This window comes from Haemaphysalis longicornis, unplaced genomic scaffold (assembly GCF_048455015.1).
Source record: "Haemaphysalis longicornis isolate Haplotype H1 unplaced genomic scaffold, Haemaphysalis longicornis Haplotype H1 scaffold_4, whole genome shotgun sequence".
Lineage (NCBI taxonomy): Eukaryota > Metazoa > Arthropoda > Arachnida > Ixodida > Ixodidae > Haemaphysalis > Haemaphysalis longicornis.
Window position 1 is genome coordinate 119,505,901 of NW_027526361.1, and position 14,195 is coordinate 119,520,095.

Sequence of the window (14,195 nt, forward strand, 5' to 3'; positions counted from 1 at the left end):
TATTCGTTAACATGTCTGCGACCAACATGATTCTCGCGCGGACTAGTATCCCCTTAGAGTTGTTCACTGTTGCCCCCGCTTTAAACCAACTGTACATACTTGTTCATTGTGTTTAGTTTTGTCCTTCATCTTGTAATCAACTCATTTGTATGTGCTCATAATTTTAAATGTTTGTTATAAATATTATTTGCTACATTGACCTGTAGTGCAATAAATACTATGGGAAGAAACTTATGAAAGAATGGTCTAGAGCATTAGTTTACTGCTTTGCAATTCGAAAGTTTTAATCTCCGATAGCGCATTTTTTTTAATTTAATATATTTGTTTTTGCTATATTTTCTACACTGCATTCACCGTTTTTGCGCTGTAACGTTCATTTCTATGCGAGCGAGTTCGCAGAACGCATGCAGACTGACACTGATGCGCTGGCGAGTTCTCTTTGGCGTGATGTTGCCATCATTGCCGACTGCTTGCGGGCACCATTCCAAATAAGCTGACCCTTGGCCTAATGCGGACACGCTTTCAACGATACAGGCACGAGCCAGGTACGTTTCAAATGTGTGGGCAACGGGCATAGCATTTGAGCTTCTCCAGTTACCAATAGGGCCCTCGTCCTCGGCGAACGCCTGGGCTAGTGATCGTTACGATTCCAGTTCGTGCTGGCAGGTTTATCTGAAGCATTTTATAGCCGGCAACAGGGCAGATGTTCGGTATGCTGATTACCGAGATATCGAGAATCCCCAGCCGACAATAACGTCGGATGCCAAGCATGTTGCTCGGCATCCGACATGCCGAGCATCGGCATGTCGGATGCCGATGCCGAGCGAAAACAAAGCTGGTTTGAATTATAATCTTGTTCATCGTCCAATCAACATCGCATCTCGTATGCGCGTCACTGCTGTCAGTTGTAGCTGCCGCCGCTAAAGTCGCATGGTACTGTTCTTTCTATCAGGCTTTATAAATTAAATGTTGGTTTATCGACCGGATACACGTACAATACGGAGTTCATTTAAGCCATCCTGTGCAATGCAAACAAAAACAGAAGTTTGGCAAATTCACTTCAGTGTTCTAGTTTAAGGAGTGGGCAGCTGCAGTCTCCGAAGAACTGTTTTTTTCTTCACTTGTACAATAATCGCGGTATTTCGTACGTCTATGTCTTCCGTTATTATTGGTGAATATGGAGCGTCAGTGGCGTTACTAGGTATTTCGAAGGAAAGTCAAGTATTAACTGTCTGGTACGTTATTTCCCGCAGATTCGACGCATCGACTCGTTTTTGGTTCCGGCTGCTTTCTGCACATTAAGAGAGGAATACAGGTGCGCCGAGGGAAACAGGTTCCACTACCTTTCCCTGTATGCTTTGCACCCTGCGAGTGCTACCCCAGTTGCGGCCACTGCCTCGCTCATATCTGTGTCCAGGCTGACGTTCCCTTTCCTCGAACACTTGGAGGTAAGCGGTATGTATAAATATGAAACCATAGCATAAACGCCGTACTGAAGCAGTTGGGAATTGCTCCCGAAAATTGCGGTCGGTGAAGCGAATCCTCACCCTCCTAAGCCTCACCCTCCGAACTAGTAGAAGCTGGCTTACTGCTAGCCTTGCCACATCAAAAACAAAACACTTCTACTATTCTCCAACAATGGCTATTGCAAGCAGCCAGAGATCAAAAGAATATCAACACGGCATTCAAGAAGTTTAATATAGCGAAAGAGATACACGTTATAATAACACCACAAAAGCGGGTTCAGGAAATCGGCTTATTGCGATAGTCACTTCACTGTTTTTAAGACATCTTTGTTCACCATGTTAGTGGTTCCGTACTACACTTTGGTGTAGGACAATGCTCGGGCGGTTCTTCCCTTTAAGGCGAACGCCTTATATGATTTGCGTTATAAGAAATAACGTGGTCTCCAATTCAAATTACCGGGAAAATACTCACGCCACACGCTTTCGTAGATATCAAATCTCAAGAAACCTGGTGGAAAGTCGTCACGATACGCCTCCCCTCATGGCGACAGTCCGCGTGGTTCTGAAAACTGCTGTGTCGTGTTCGCGTCATTTGCAGACGATAGTTGCTTTTGTTCTACTTAATCGGGTGTACATTTTGGTCTGTCTGTCGCTCTATGTAGCGGCCCGGCGAAAAGCTACAAGGATTTGTCAAAGAAAAGTATAAACATAGGGGCATGCAACGCTCAAGCGCTTTTGAGAAATATATCAGTACATAAGTGATTTGCATTATCTTTGAACCGCTTCGATGGACTTTAACGCAGTCTATGCACGGGCAACGGCACGCTCTTTGTCTTCATATGCATTGCCGGTTATATCCAGGGCACGCTTCACCATGCCACACACGCGGTCGAGAGATACGTGGAGTCTCGCGGCCTCGGCTGCTCGCCCGAGAAATCGGTACTTCTGTTTTCGTGTTGTACCAGTCAGTGAAGCAAGTTGCACACTTTCCGTCTCCCCATTTCATTCAACTTTTTATGGCAGGTTTGCACTGTATTCCCAATGTCCATAAAATTCGTCGTCTAGCACTCTGAATACAGGTGAACAAAAATATGAAGGGTAGAGTATTTTGAAAAGAAAAAGCGTACCGCTGACGTCCAGGTTGATATCTAACATTTCCAATCGTCATGGTGGTATTAAGAAAAGGATTCGCTTCTCCATGCCTTTGTAGTGAATCGAATGACGCACGTTACTTCGCACTCTCATCTAACTCGGCCTGAAAAACAAATCAATATCGATGCTGTCGTCAGAATAGCCTCTAATATATTAAGGATATCCTCCGGCTTGACACCTCCACAGAGAAATTTGAGGCTTTTGGACTAATAAACAGGACTGAACGAGCTCACTGAGGCGGAGAGTTATACCAATTCAAGCGTCCAGGTAACAGCCAAACGGAGTGCCACGTTCTACACGCTTTGTGTTCTACCAACCCTGACAGTCACTTGGCCAATTGCTATCCCTAGAATGCTGAAAGAGTGCCTCCTCATGTCGCCTTTCGTGAAGCATGCACCTTGTCCACAACAAAGGCGATGAGAGGCTAGGGCCCGAGCTGGGAAAAAAAATTTACACCATCTTCCCGCGAGGGGATCCATGGGGTAGATACGACGCATCGGGGGTTGCCGTTGCGTTATTCAAATCATCGGACGATGTCATCGGAACGCCGGCGGCGGAACGACTGAGCGGCGCGCTTACCGCGTTTATATGCAGCGGAATGAGAGAGAGCAGCGCATAGCAGCGCATGCGCATGTGTTAACCGAGCGCAAGTGCGAGCGCAAGCTGCGCGCTAACGCACAGCTGGCACGGCGACGGGAGCGAGCTGAGCGCGCTGACGCACAGATGGCGCTGCGGTGAGAGCGGCGGAGCGCACAGCTACCGCGCCGAGGATGCAGAGTACGCCGCGACAACGACGCGGGACAAAGCGAGTTAAAGAGATGCGTCGCATCTAAAAACTTTACATTAAATGCAAGAACGTAGCTCACACGGACGCGGCCGACTATTTTGCTGGCCACGCGATTGTTATTGATGTAGTCCGTCAGGACAGTTCATACGCCTTCGGCTGTCTCCGCCTAAGCTAGTCAATGGTGGCCCACGAAGCAGCCATTACGTTAATAGTGGTGGCCTCCACAAAACGTAGTGTGGTAATAAGCGACTACAAGTCACCAATACAAAACATTTCCCGCAGCAGATCTCCCAAGTGGAGTCCAAATTATACCGTCCAGCTTCGAAACCGAAAAAGCACCAAGAAGGTTCACCTGGTCTGGACTCGGCCCTCATAGTCTGGCCAGGAAGCGTGTTTCCAAACGCTCCGCTGCCCAGCGCTCTCCACGTGATTTGCGATGGCACTTCAGGCGCTATTCTATTAAGCAGCGGATAAATAAAATGGATCTTTATTTCGAGGCACCTGTTGTCTTGAGGCGGAATTCCGGGTGCTGGCACTAATGGCCGGCGTTCAAGCCCAGCGCGGAACACTTAGTGCGCAACACTTAAGAATCCACTAGTGTGTTTGATGTCTGCGTTGACCTCTTAACCGAGCGAACGAAGGGAGGACCGAAGACAGATAGAAAGTGGAGGCTGAAAGTGCCAAAAGTGAGAGGGGGAGGCGGTGTGACATGCTAGGTAGTGGCAACGCGCTGCCAGATGACTCCATAGCAGAGCGTGCCGTCGTGCGCTAGACGATGACGCGTTCACTTCTTGATCCGCAGATCGCGGTTGCTCCTGAGACGCAGTTCGCGCCGCCGACATTGGGGCTTAACATCGCTTGCAATTGTTAGGAGGGTCAAACACTATTTACAGCAAGATGATCAGTGGCGGCGACGCGCTGTGCGTTCGCTCATCACGCGATCAATTCCTGATACGCTGCAGCTATGCGCGGTGACCGAGAGAACTGAAGTTCGCGCCGCGCACAAACTTCACAATAAGGAGTAAAATAATGGCGAGCCCTTATCTTTCTTTTATTTTTATTGCAAACACGTTTTCTCAGATCGTGTTGTATACCTGTTGGGCATTGTCAGTTCTCTACGGTGCAGTTAAAAAAATCGTTGTCGCTCTGTCCGCGGCGTCTTCTTGTGAAGCTTCAATCGAAAATTCAGATTCGCATCTTAGTGTTGGGTGAGAGCTGAACCCTGAAACTACGTTTTACAGATTTTGACAGTATACTTCATCAAAACGAGTTCCATATGTCAACGTGCGAGCAAGATTGTCACAAAGTAGCGAAAACACCATTTCGTTTGACTTACTACAAGGCATAGTTACCGAATATCCAGCCCTAGTTAGGTGCTACGATATAGCGGAAAGGTTTTTCCGGAATTTAGAGTCTCTAGTTAGACAGTTTCGTCTTGTCGTTGATAAATCAGCGAGTTTGCAAAACCAATAGCTCCGTAAACAGCCTAGCAGAAATCGCGACCAGACCTGTAGCAAATCCTTACCCTAGCGGAAGAACGAATCCGCGCCGTTAAAGTAGATGCGCCAACACCGTGAAAAGGTTCTGTATTTTGTGTTGGCAACTTCTGCCCGAAGCACTTCTATATCTGAACGGCCTGATAGAACACCTAAAATGTTTGAATAAAATTATTGCACTGCCATTACTACGAAAATGGAATGCCAGCGGAGCTGTATTGCTGGAATATTACATTGAGTTATGTGTGGGTACATACCGTTGGTAAAAATGACACACACACATCATTCTCTTAGAACTACTTCTGTGTTAATGTCTATATTTATTTCAGGTTCTGTTCAAGAAAACCAGTATTCCAGGTGTTTTCTGTAACCATACTCGGTCCGTACCCGCTACAAACGGAATTCGGTCAGGTTTCAAACTTCACCGTGAACTTACCATAAATAAGTATAGCATATAGTGAAAATATGCGTATTGATAGTTTTGTTAGTGGGTGATTGTCGTGTCACTTGTTTCCAGGTAGTTTAAATATAACAATAGTGAAAGCCGTTTAATCTGTACATAGTTTCTTCGTATAGAAAGCCACCATGTATTGACAGCGAAATGGAATTCGCCCTGAAGTAATTACGACAAATAAATGATGGTGGGCCTAAGGATGAAGCCGTCTCACCGGCAAATTTCCATACGATTGCTTAACATAACTATAATAGATTGAGAACTATAGAGTATTTTACCTTCACTCCGGAGCGGTGGATGTTACTCTTGGTGGAGGCAAACCTATAGACGTGTGCAACTGGGGTAAGAACCTAGCACCGGATATTTTTCGTGTAACAATATTTCAGCTTTTCTCCCCCGCGCTTATAGATTTCAAAATGTACTGCCCTAGAGTTTGTGTGTCCTTTTTATGTAGACGTCCGTGTGGATTATGACATGATAAGAGCTCTTTTGTGGGATTTCTCTTCAACTCTTTTGTACAAAGGGTTGTACAGCTCTCTGAGGATACCTTGTAAATCCGTATATTTCTAAACGACCTTGACAATACTGTTGTTTCTATACGAGAGGTAAAATATGATAAAGGCTAAACGTTTTTTACAGGAGTGGAAGGAACATTCTTTTCAACCGGACCATGTAGGCACAAGACAAATTTGGTTTATTCGAAAGATTGCCCAGTCAGACTAACACTCACCACTTTCAATGCAAACGTTAGGCAAATAAGGAGAACAGTGCATACCCATTCAATAGCATAGCAAGTTTTGCGCACCCACATGACGAAGAGTTGCGGGCAGGTCGTTGCGATTGGCTCAGGTAGACAAGATCCAACGTCAAATAAACAGGGATTATAAACTTGTATAACGAGCCTTTTGCACTCAACTTTAGTGCACATTCTATAGCAGCAGCAATGGTGCGGTAAACAATGGCAGTTACGAAGGGACACGTAAACATAGAAGCACCAGAGCGTACTGTACGCGCTATGCTGTCGATACCAGCACACCATTCTGGCGCGTTGGGCCAGTTGGCATAAGCGACATTGTATCACATGACCCTGTTTGTCGAAGATACCCAATGTTTCACCAAGCGATAACTACCAATTATAAGAAAAATAAGCCAAGGAATAAATCGGCCAAAACCAAATAGAGTTATAACAGCGGTCCTGAGCGGTATCGCAATGCCATCAAGGAGAATGAATGGTAAACGAGGCTACAAAACACGTTTCGCCGTTCCCTGCAGCCCCAGTCACCATACTATCTATCGCTTCGAGTACCTGCTCGGGATTGTCATTGCTGACATACCAAAACATACAATTGGGTGGAAAAATTAAAATATTGGCATAAAGTGTTCACTTCGTAGTTAATAAGGCATCGCTTGCTGCCGGACAAGCACTTGAGGCACTCAACACCAAATCTTTAAAAGATTCAACCAAACGTGTATTTTTGTTTATCACCCATTTAAGGACGCATTTTTGTGAAGGCATATCAACGCTGTTCTCGGGTACAACTTAACAACGACGTGGAAGTTGCCACTGCACCGCATCACCGCAGCCAGCTCTTCCTCCGCATGGCGCAAAGCGCACCTTTCTGCGAGTATGTCGGATGGGACGCCAATCATTTCAGTAACTTTCAGACATATTCTGCTTTTAAACTACTGCAGACAGAGTACTGCAGACTACTGATGACAGAGAAACTGCGCATGAAAAATCAGATGATGTCACTACTTAAGTGCAATCTACCTTCAAAACGTGCGCCCCTGCTGACATCTGCTACCGTCGCGTTGGCAGAGTGATGCTATGAACGAACTCTTGCCGTTGTCAACTGTACTCGAGTATGGAAGTAATCTTGCTTTAGCCACATAGCAACATAGAATGTCTATAAGCCGTGCTTATGTCATGTGCCTCTCACGTACACATCTGTCTCGCAGGTTGAAGTGGACTCACTTGAGACCTTCATTGCACTTTCTGGCTTCGAACATCTCCGAAGCTTGACGGTCAGCTTTTCTCAACTCACGGACGTCAGCGGCGAACTGGGCCGTGTCTTAGAGACTTGGCCTAGGCTGGAGAAACTCCACCTTGATAGCTGCTCTGGTGTTCGACTTTCTACAATCAATACACGCTGCCGTCGGCTTACTCATCTGGGTCTCGTCAACAGTGAAGTGTCGGCTGAGGGCGGTACATCGACGATTGCTTCCTTCCGCCAGCTCGAGTTTGTCCAGGTTTCGGTGTCGATTGAACGCGCTACTTTTGACGTATTTCTTACAGCAATATCAAGGAACTTGCGCACAATTAACTGCCTTGACGACAACATGACGTCTTGGTTTTTGTCTCTGTGTTTCTGTGGTCCTGTACTTTTCCCCCGGCTTGAAAATATCTGCTTGGTCACAAGCTCACCCCTTCTCAAGCTGAATATAACGCCATCTGATTTGTGGGACGTGCTAAAGGCTGTGCCTGCGCTGCGCTACCTGGTCACTGATAGCTACGACCTGAGGGTCTTTGTAGAAAACTTCTGGGAACCGCGTGGCCGCGTGTCTTTGTTGTGGTGCGATTGTGTTGTCTGCGGGGTTGAGGAACCACGCTTGAAGGCGATCTGGGAGAATTTTGATATGATTTGAAGTAGGCATGTTCAGTTGTCTCTGTTCTTTCGTAAACAACTTTAAAGCTTTTATGAGACCGAAGGTACATGATCCCGGTGGAGAAAAAACTTTACCGTTGCTTGCACTGTGCAAACTATATTGTATCGTATCTTCGTTTTGTTCCACTTCAGAGGGAGAACGCTGCTGCGATTCTGTCCTCCCAGATTTTGTGCAACTGTTCTTAAATAAAATACTGATTCGTTGCATTAGGTTGCGCGAAGAAGCGCTGTATGCCTTTTTGTTATGCAAGCAGCACTGAAATAAAGATTGCGTGGTTTTGAAATAATAAGATAAATAAGCGTTTCTGTGTCTATACTTTTGTTTTTTAACTTATTGCATCTCATGCATCCTGTGAAGCAATATACATATACATATATACGAGGTCTTACCTCGTTTCTTTCGTCTACGTCTAGTTTGCGCCGCGTTTTCTTCTTTCTTAAAATATGTACCAAATAGCTCAGCAACAAGTTACTATATTTACTGCTGCTAGCTTTCGTGCATGGAGAAATACGTATAAAACTGCGTGAACTGTAATCTCCTCGCAAAGAATGCAGTCCCCTTAAGTGGTAATGGTGGAAAAACACTTTGCCTACTCTCAAGAAGCAGCTTTAAGCCCTGTAAGGGATATGCTGGACCGGAGAGCTTCACTTGCGACATTGAAATAGTATTTGTAATTACTCAGTCATCTGACGTATAAAGCAATATGCCGCGCACAAGGCATGTATGTAAACAATGCTTAAGTAAACTAGCTTTTTGCATACCAATTCATACCCAGATTGTTACGCAAGTAAACCGGCAGTGCACGGTCGAAGGCAATGTGACAACTTCGCAGTTTCTGGGTGTGGGGCAAGAAAGCAATGCCTTTTCAGGAGCGCTCGAATTTGGTGCTGCGATATGCATCGGGATCCGAATACTCGATCCGGATGCAAAAAGTGCGTGCGTTTTGTGTGGGTGGACTTCCTTTAATGACGTCCCTATTTTCTTCTGTTCCATCGCATCAGATGGAACAGAAGAAAACAGGGAGGTCACCCCAACCCATGCAGGTATGGAGTGCTGCGTGCTGCTCCAGAAGTAGCCATCATCCCGGATACTAAGGGGCTACACTAGAAAGGTTCAACCATGCTATGAAGGATCTTAGAGAAAAATATCACTCCCTCATCACAGAAGGATCTGATCTCTCTCGTGTAGTATTTGGCCGCCACCTCCTATGATTAAACAAATCAACTCTCGGCCCTCAGTCCCCAGCAGCTGTCGAGCACCTGTCCACGGTAGGGGTCGGAACAGTGATGCAGCAGAGGGTGCTAAGAATATCTGAGTCCAGACAGGCGGCCTTGGGAAACACCCTGGAAACGTTCACCGCACGCACGTTGTCTGGTGAGGGAAGATTAGCTGTACTACTAGACGATCTCTCTAACATTTGGTGGGGTATTATAGGGGTACGCGTAGTTAGGACAGGAGAAGGCTTTACGAGCTCACTAGCGGGCATATTCTATGCTGTTGTGGACCCCAAGAGAAGAAAAAACACGGGTGGGGTGTTATAATCCACAGAGAAGTAGAAAACCTCGAGGAGTTTTTGAGCATTAGCGAAACGGCTGCTGGTGTTGTTATCAAGCTAAACAAGCGATACAGGATAAAGATTGTACAGGCCTATGTGCCAACAACCAGCTATGATGATGAAGCCGTGGATAGCTTCTACGAGTACATCGAACCAGCAATGAAGAAGGCCACAACGCAGTTTGCGATTATGATGGGAGACTTCAGCGCAAAGGTCCGCAAGAAACAAGCGGGAAAAAGGTCGGTGGGAAACTTCGGTATAGACAATCGCAGCAGTAGAGGAGATGCACTGGAGAGAGAAGTAACCTGAGGTTGATGAACACATTAAATGCAACGAAAAGAACAGTAAATGGACTGGGAAAGCTATAGATGAACATGGAAACTTTTGACTTAAATTGTAGTCAACTTTGTTTTTGATTGTGACCAAAAACGAAATTGACTAAGACGTAGCGGTGGCAAGAAAGACTTGCAGCAGCGATCATAGGACGGTTAGATGCAAGGGAAAGAAGGAAAATCGTGAACACTAAGAAACCCCACATAGAGCCAGCCACCTAGTTCGCAGCAATTTAAAATAACTTTTCAAAAGAAATTCGCGCTTTAAACGAACAGAACACGGTCAGTGTAGACACGCTAAATGGCAACCTAATATCGGCAATCGGTGAATTAGTAGTAGCTGTGGGCAAGGCAACATGTAGGGAACAAATTAAAAAACTAAGAAAATAATTGCCGAACGTAAGAACATAAAAGTGTCAAGTACGGCGGATGGGATTGGATAAACGCAGCGGTCGAAACTGGTTGACTGACGTAAAACAAACGACAGTAATCCATATAACATGGCAGTGATCGAGAAAACGCTGCAAATAGGGGGTAGGTTAAAAGCAACTAAAAGAAAGCGACCCATCGGCAAAGACAGGATGTACTATCGGCCTCAAATGGAACGCGAACACGAAAATATGAACCAGAACGTGCAAAATGGAAAAATACTGTTTGTAGAGTTCATATAATGGCTTGCTATTGGTATGTTTGGAAATCCACTTTTTCGAACTCCGTTTTTGTAACTAAGCCACGCGTCATTTTGGCTTGCATGCAAAGAAATCGCGCTATTTGTGTGTTCAGGTTCATATTTTCGTGTTCGCGTTTCATTTGACGCCGATAGTAAGTGCTCAAAGATGACAGGGTACATTACGCACTAGTTGGACGACATAATAAATGTAGCACAATTCTACACTACGCTGTATGCCAGTGACGTTGGACGAGGAAAAACTTGACAGCACAAACTCAAATTGCGAAGTCCCACTAGTAATTACAGAAGAAGTTGGAAAGGCTCTCAAAGGCGTAAAAATAAAAAAAGGTACAGGAGGCGACGATTTAAAGGTGGATCTTTTGAGGGAGGGAGGATGCATTGTTTTAGGAAGGCTTATCACACGCACAAAGGCTCTGTCACACACAAACACACACGAAACAATCTACAACCGGTGCATACTACCGGTGATGAAGTACGAGGCTGAAACTTGGAGCCTTACTAAACAACTAGAAAGCAAAACTTACATCGGCTCAGTACGCCGTGGAACGAATAATGTTAGGCGTAACACCCATGGACAGGAAACGAGCTACCGGCATCAAAGAACAAACTAGAGTAGGAGATATCATAGTCGAAATAAAGAAAATAAAGGACTTGGGCTTGCCATGTAGTGAGGCGAACCGACAAATGGCGGACAACTAGGTTAATAGAGTGGATACCAAGAGACCGGGTCTAGAAGACGGGTAGTGGGTACGGGGAGCTGGCTCTGATGGCTCACATAAGCAGGGCGAAAGGTGGCCGACATCCAAATCCAGGGCGACAGACAACGGGCTGCCGAAACGTAGTCTCTCCGAGACCGCCGGATTGCGAAAACAACGCAACGCGCTACCCGGTGGCCCCGTAATCGCATACGCGCGGCAGAAGCACGTGAGAGCTGAGGACGCATTTCGCCGCGGAGATGAACACTTGTTGTATGTTGCTTAGAGTGAAAGGACTAAACTTATCTTTCTCCACAAGGTAAGGGTTTTTGATATCGGTGGGACGGCCTGATGCATATGCCGCCATGATGGTGGGCGCTCGTCCCCTTTGCTGAGGCGACACTCATATTTGCTAGCATACGCGGCACGCCAATGAATACAACCTATAAAGTCGGCAATATCATTTTCGTGTACTTCCATCTAACAGCTATCTTGGGAAACACCTTTGATTTTATTTAGCTGCTGCTGTATATACAGTCGAACCGCGGTAATTCGAACTAGCCTTATTCGAATATCTGTTTTATCTGTACTGACGCTCCTGTCGCGGCAGTTATGTGTATTGAAGAAGCGTTCATTAATTCGAAATTTTAATTGGAACACATTTGAGGCCCCTTCGAGTTCAAACTAACGAGGTTTGACTGTGCTAGGGTGGCCGGCCACCGTAGAGGCGCGAGGTTTGACGCCAGCTGCCCTGGTTGGACAGTCAGCGATGCTGGGATGTCTTAGGCTAGTTCTAAGCATTTCATTTGTACATAAGGGCAGTTTGGTGTATTATAAGCCCGCGTAGGTGTGTTGTGGCTGTCTGCCGTGTGATGTGGAATGTACCGGAGTAGGTGTGACTGCCAGTGGGGAAGCACCTTTTCATGCATGACTCCCGCTCTCTGTGCTTGTGGTTGGTGGGTCTTTACAGCATTTGCGCTGTGCAATGCGCGAATGCAAACGTGCCGTTCGAGGTGGATCGTATGGTCACGACTCTTCCGCGTGAAGTTTCCGGTGATAAGGAAATGCACGTTCACCTTAAAAACGTGCAGATGATGATGCATCTGTACAAGCACAAGTGAAAGCTATGCCTATCGTTGATTGACACCTGTGTGTGGGAAGCGTGAATGTTTTCTTTCACTGGGTGTTTCGTAGCGTATGGGCATCGTTTGCATGCTTCACAGATGTTGCACCATTCACATTGCGGTATAGGCACCGGACACTGAAGTTTGCCCACGACTGCAGCGCCGCCTCTCGCCGCCGCTTAGCAACTTTGGGTCGGTGGATGTCGTGACCGGCCCTTGGGCGCACGTGAAAACGCGCGCGCGGCGTGCGGTTCGAGGTTGTGTGGCGTACGTTTTTAAAGAAACATAGTTATAATGGCAAGTTTCAGTGTCCGAAAGAATCAAGATGCTGCACGAAAGAATTTGTGGCAGCACCGCTACTGCTTCGTAAAGTACAGCCACAATCGCGAAGGGCAGCCTGGCATTGTTTTGTACAGGTTTCCCGTGCAGCCGTAGGAAAAGGAGCTTCGTAAGGAATGGATTTCTGCAGTACGAACAGACGCCAAGGGCCGTAAAACTTTAAAAGTTTGGTTTCAGTGTTTCATACACATTGCAGACTGATATTTGTCAATGGCATGCTGTAGTTTTTGCATAACACAATGTATTAAGGTTTCTGCCACTATTGTTTTATTGGCAGTAACGTTTTTTTAGCAACATTCACGGCACCGAATGGACGCCAAAATCCGGCATAGGAATATGCTCACAGCACTTCGCAGGGGACACCAAAGCAATGTCAAGTTGAATCCCACCTACTCCCTACTTTGATCCCCGAAACGTACAGAGCTCAGCCTAGGATTTCAAGCGAGAGCGTGGCAAGATACCAAAGGCAAGGTGGCCTTCACACGCGTTATTTGACTTGTTTAATGCATTTTGCGTACTCTCAAAGTTGAGGTTGAATTTGTTAACCAGAGGGGCGGAAGAAGAAGGAAATACTTTCGTGGATAATTCTGAATGGCCTGAACAAATTGTATCATATTTAGCCGCTAAGACGACTCTAACATTACTCACAAGAAAGAAGCCGAAACTAAACGTAATCTTCGTAGAGAACCCGCAGCTCCATCCGCTGCATCAGCAGATTTCACAATGGGTGGAAGTGGGCTTTGGTCGCTTTACTCATCAGCTAATAACGTTCAGAAAACGTTGTTAATCAGTGCTAACACCAACTGAGCTGAAGAAAGGCCACAGAAAAAGTAACTGTAGTGTGGTTGGGTAAACGCACAAAGCAACAACACAAACACGCCCCTGTCGTGGAGCGCCGGTGTACACGCTGGAGCCACTTTCCTAGCCCGTGATATACTAAAAAATTGGTACTTACCTGGAGAGAAGGGCTGTAGATATATAACCCTTGGTGGGAATTGCACTTCGTCGCAGCAATGTCTGTCACATCAATTTCTTCCACGGCGTACGCGTGCCCGGCAACGTACAATTTCTGACCGTTCTCGCGCACGCGAGGCCGAAACTAGTAGTCCAGCCCCGTAATTGTCCGGAAACCACACAGACGCACTTCAGACATGGGGAAACTATTCGTCGGAACGGTTTTCGAGCACGAAGCACCATTTAAAAGCAATTGCAGAATCGCAAAAAACAAACAACCAAGAGATGTTGAACGTATAAACGCGCGGCTGCCGTCTGGCTCTCATCGACCCAAAGTTTGCTCAAGCTTCCGCGGGGCGGCGCTGTGTGTACTTATTCGTCGGCCCTCTGAGCAGTGACCGGTCCCTATTACCCGGCATCATTTTAGTTTCAGTACTAACACACACGGTATTCCCTTTCAAAAATGGCGACACAAAAAGAGTG

General features: G+C 46.2%; 1 protein-coding gene across 3 annotated transcripts in view; it reads left to right on the forward strand.

Annotated features, from left to right (window-relative positions):
* The window catches only part of LOC144180530 (uncharacterized), a 29,323-nt gene extending 21,034 nt beyond the window's left edge, over nt 1-8,289 (forward strand). Inside the window, exons 3-4 of one of the 3 annotated variants that reach the window (XM_077708858.1) lie at nt 1,254-1,448; nt 7,315-8,289. In XM_077708858.1, coding sequence (XP_077564984.1) covers nt 1,254-1,448; nt 7,315-8,001 — 882 coding nt within the window. In that variant the 3' untranslated portion in view covers nt 8,002-8,289. Of the gene's footprint in view, nt 1-1,253; nt 1,456-7,314 lie in introns of all 3 variants that reach the window. The other 2 variants (XM_077708860.1, XM_077708859.1) reach the window with 2 other exon arrangements.
* The last annotated feature ends 5,906 nt before the right edge of the window (nt 8,290-14,195 follow it).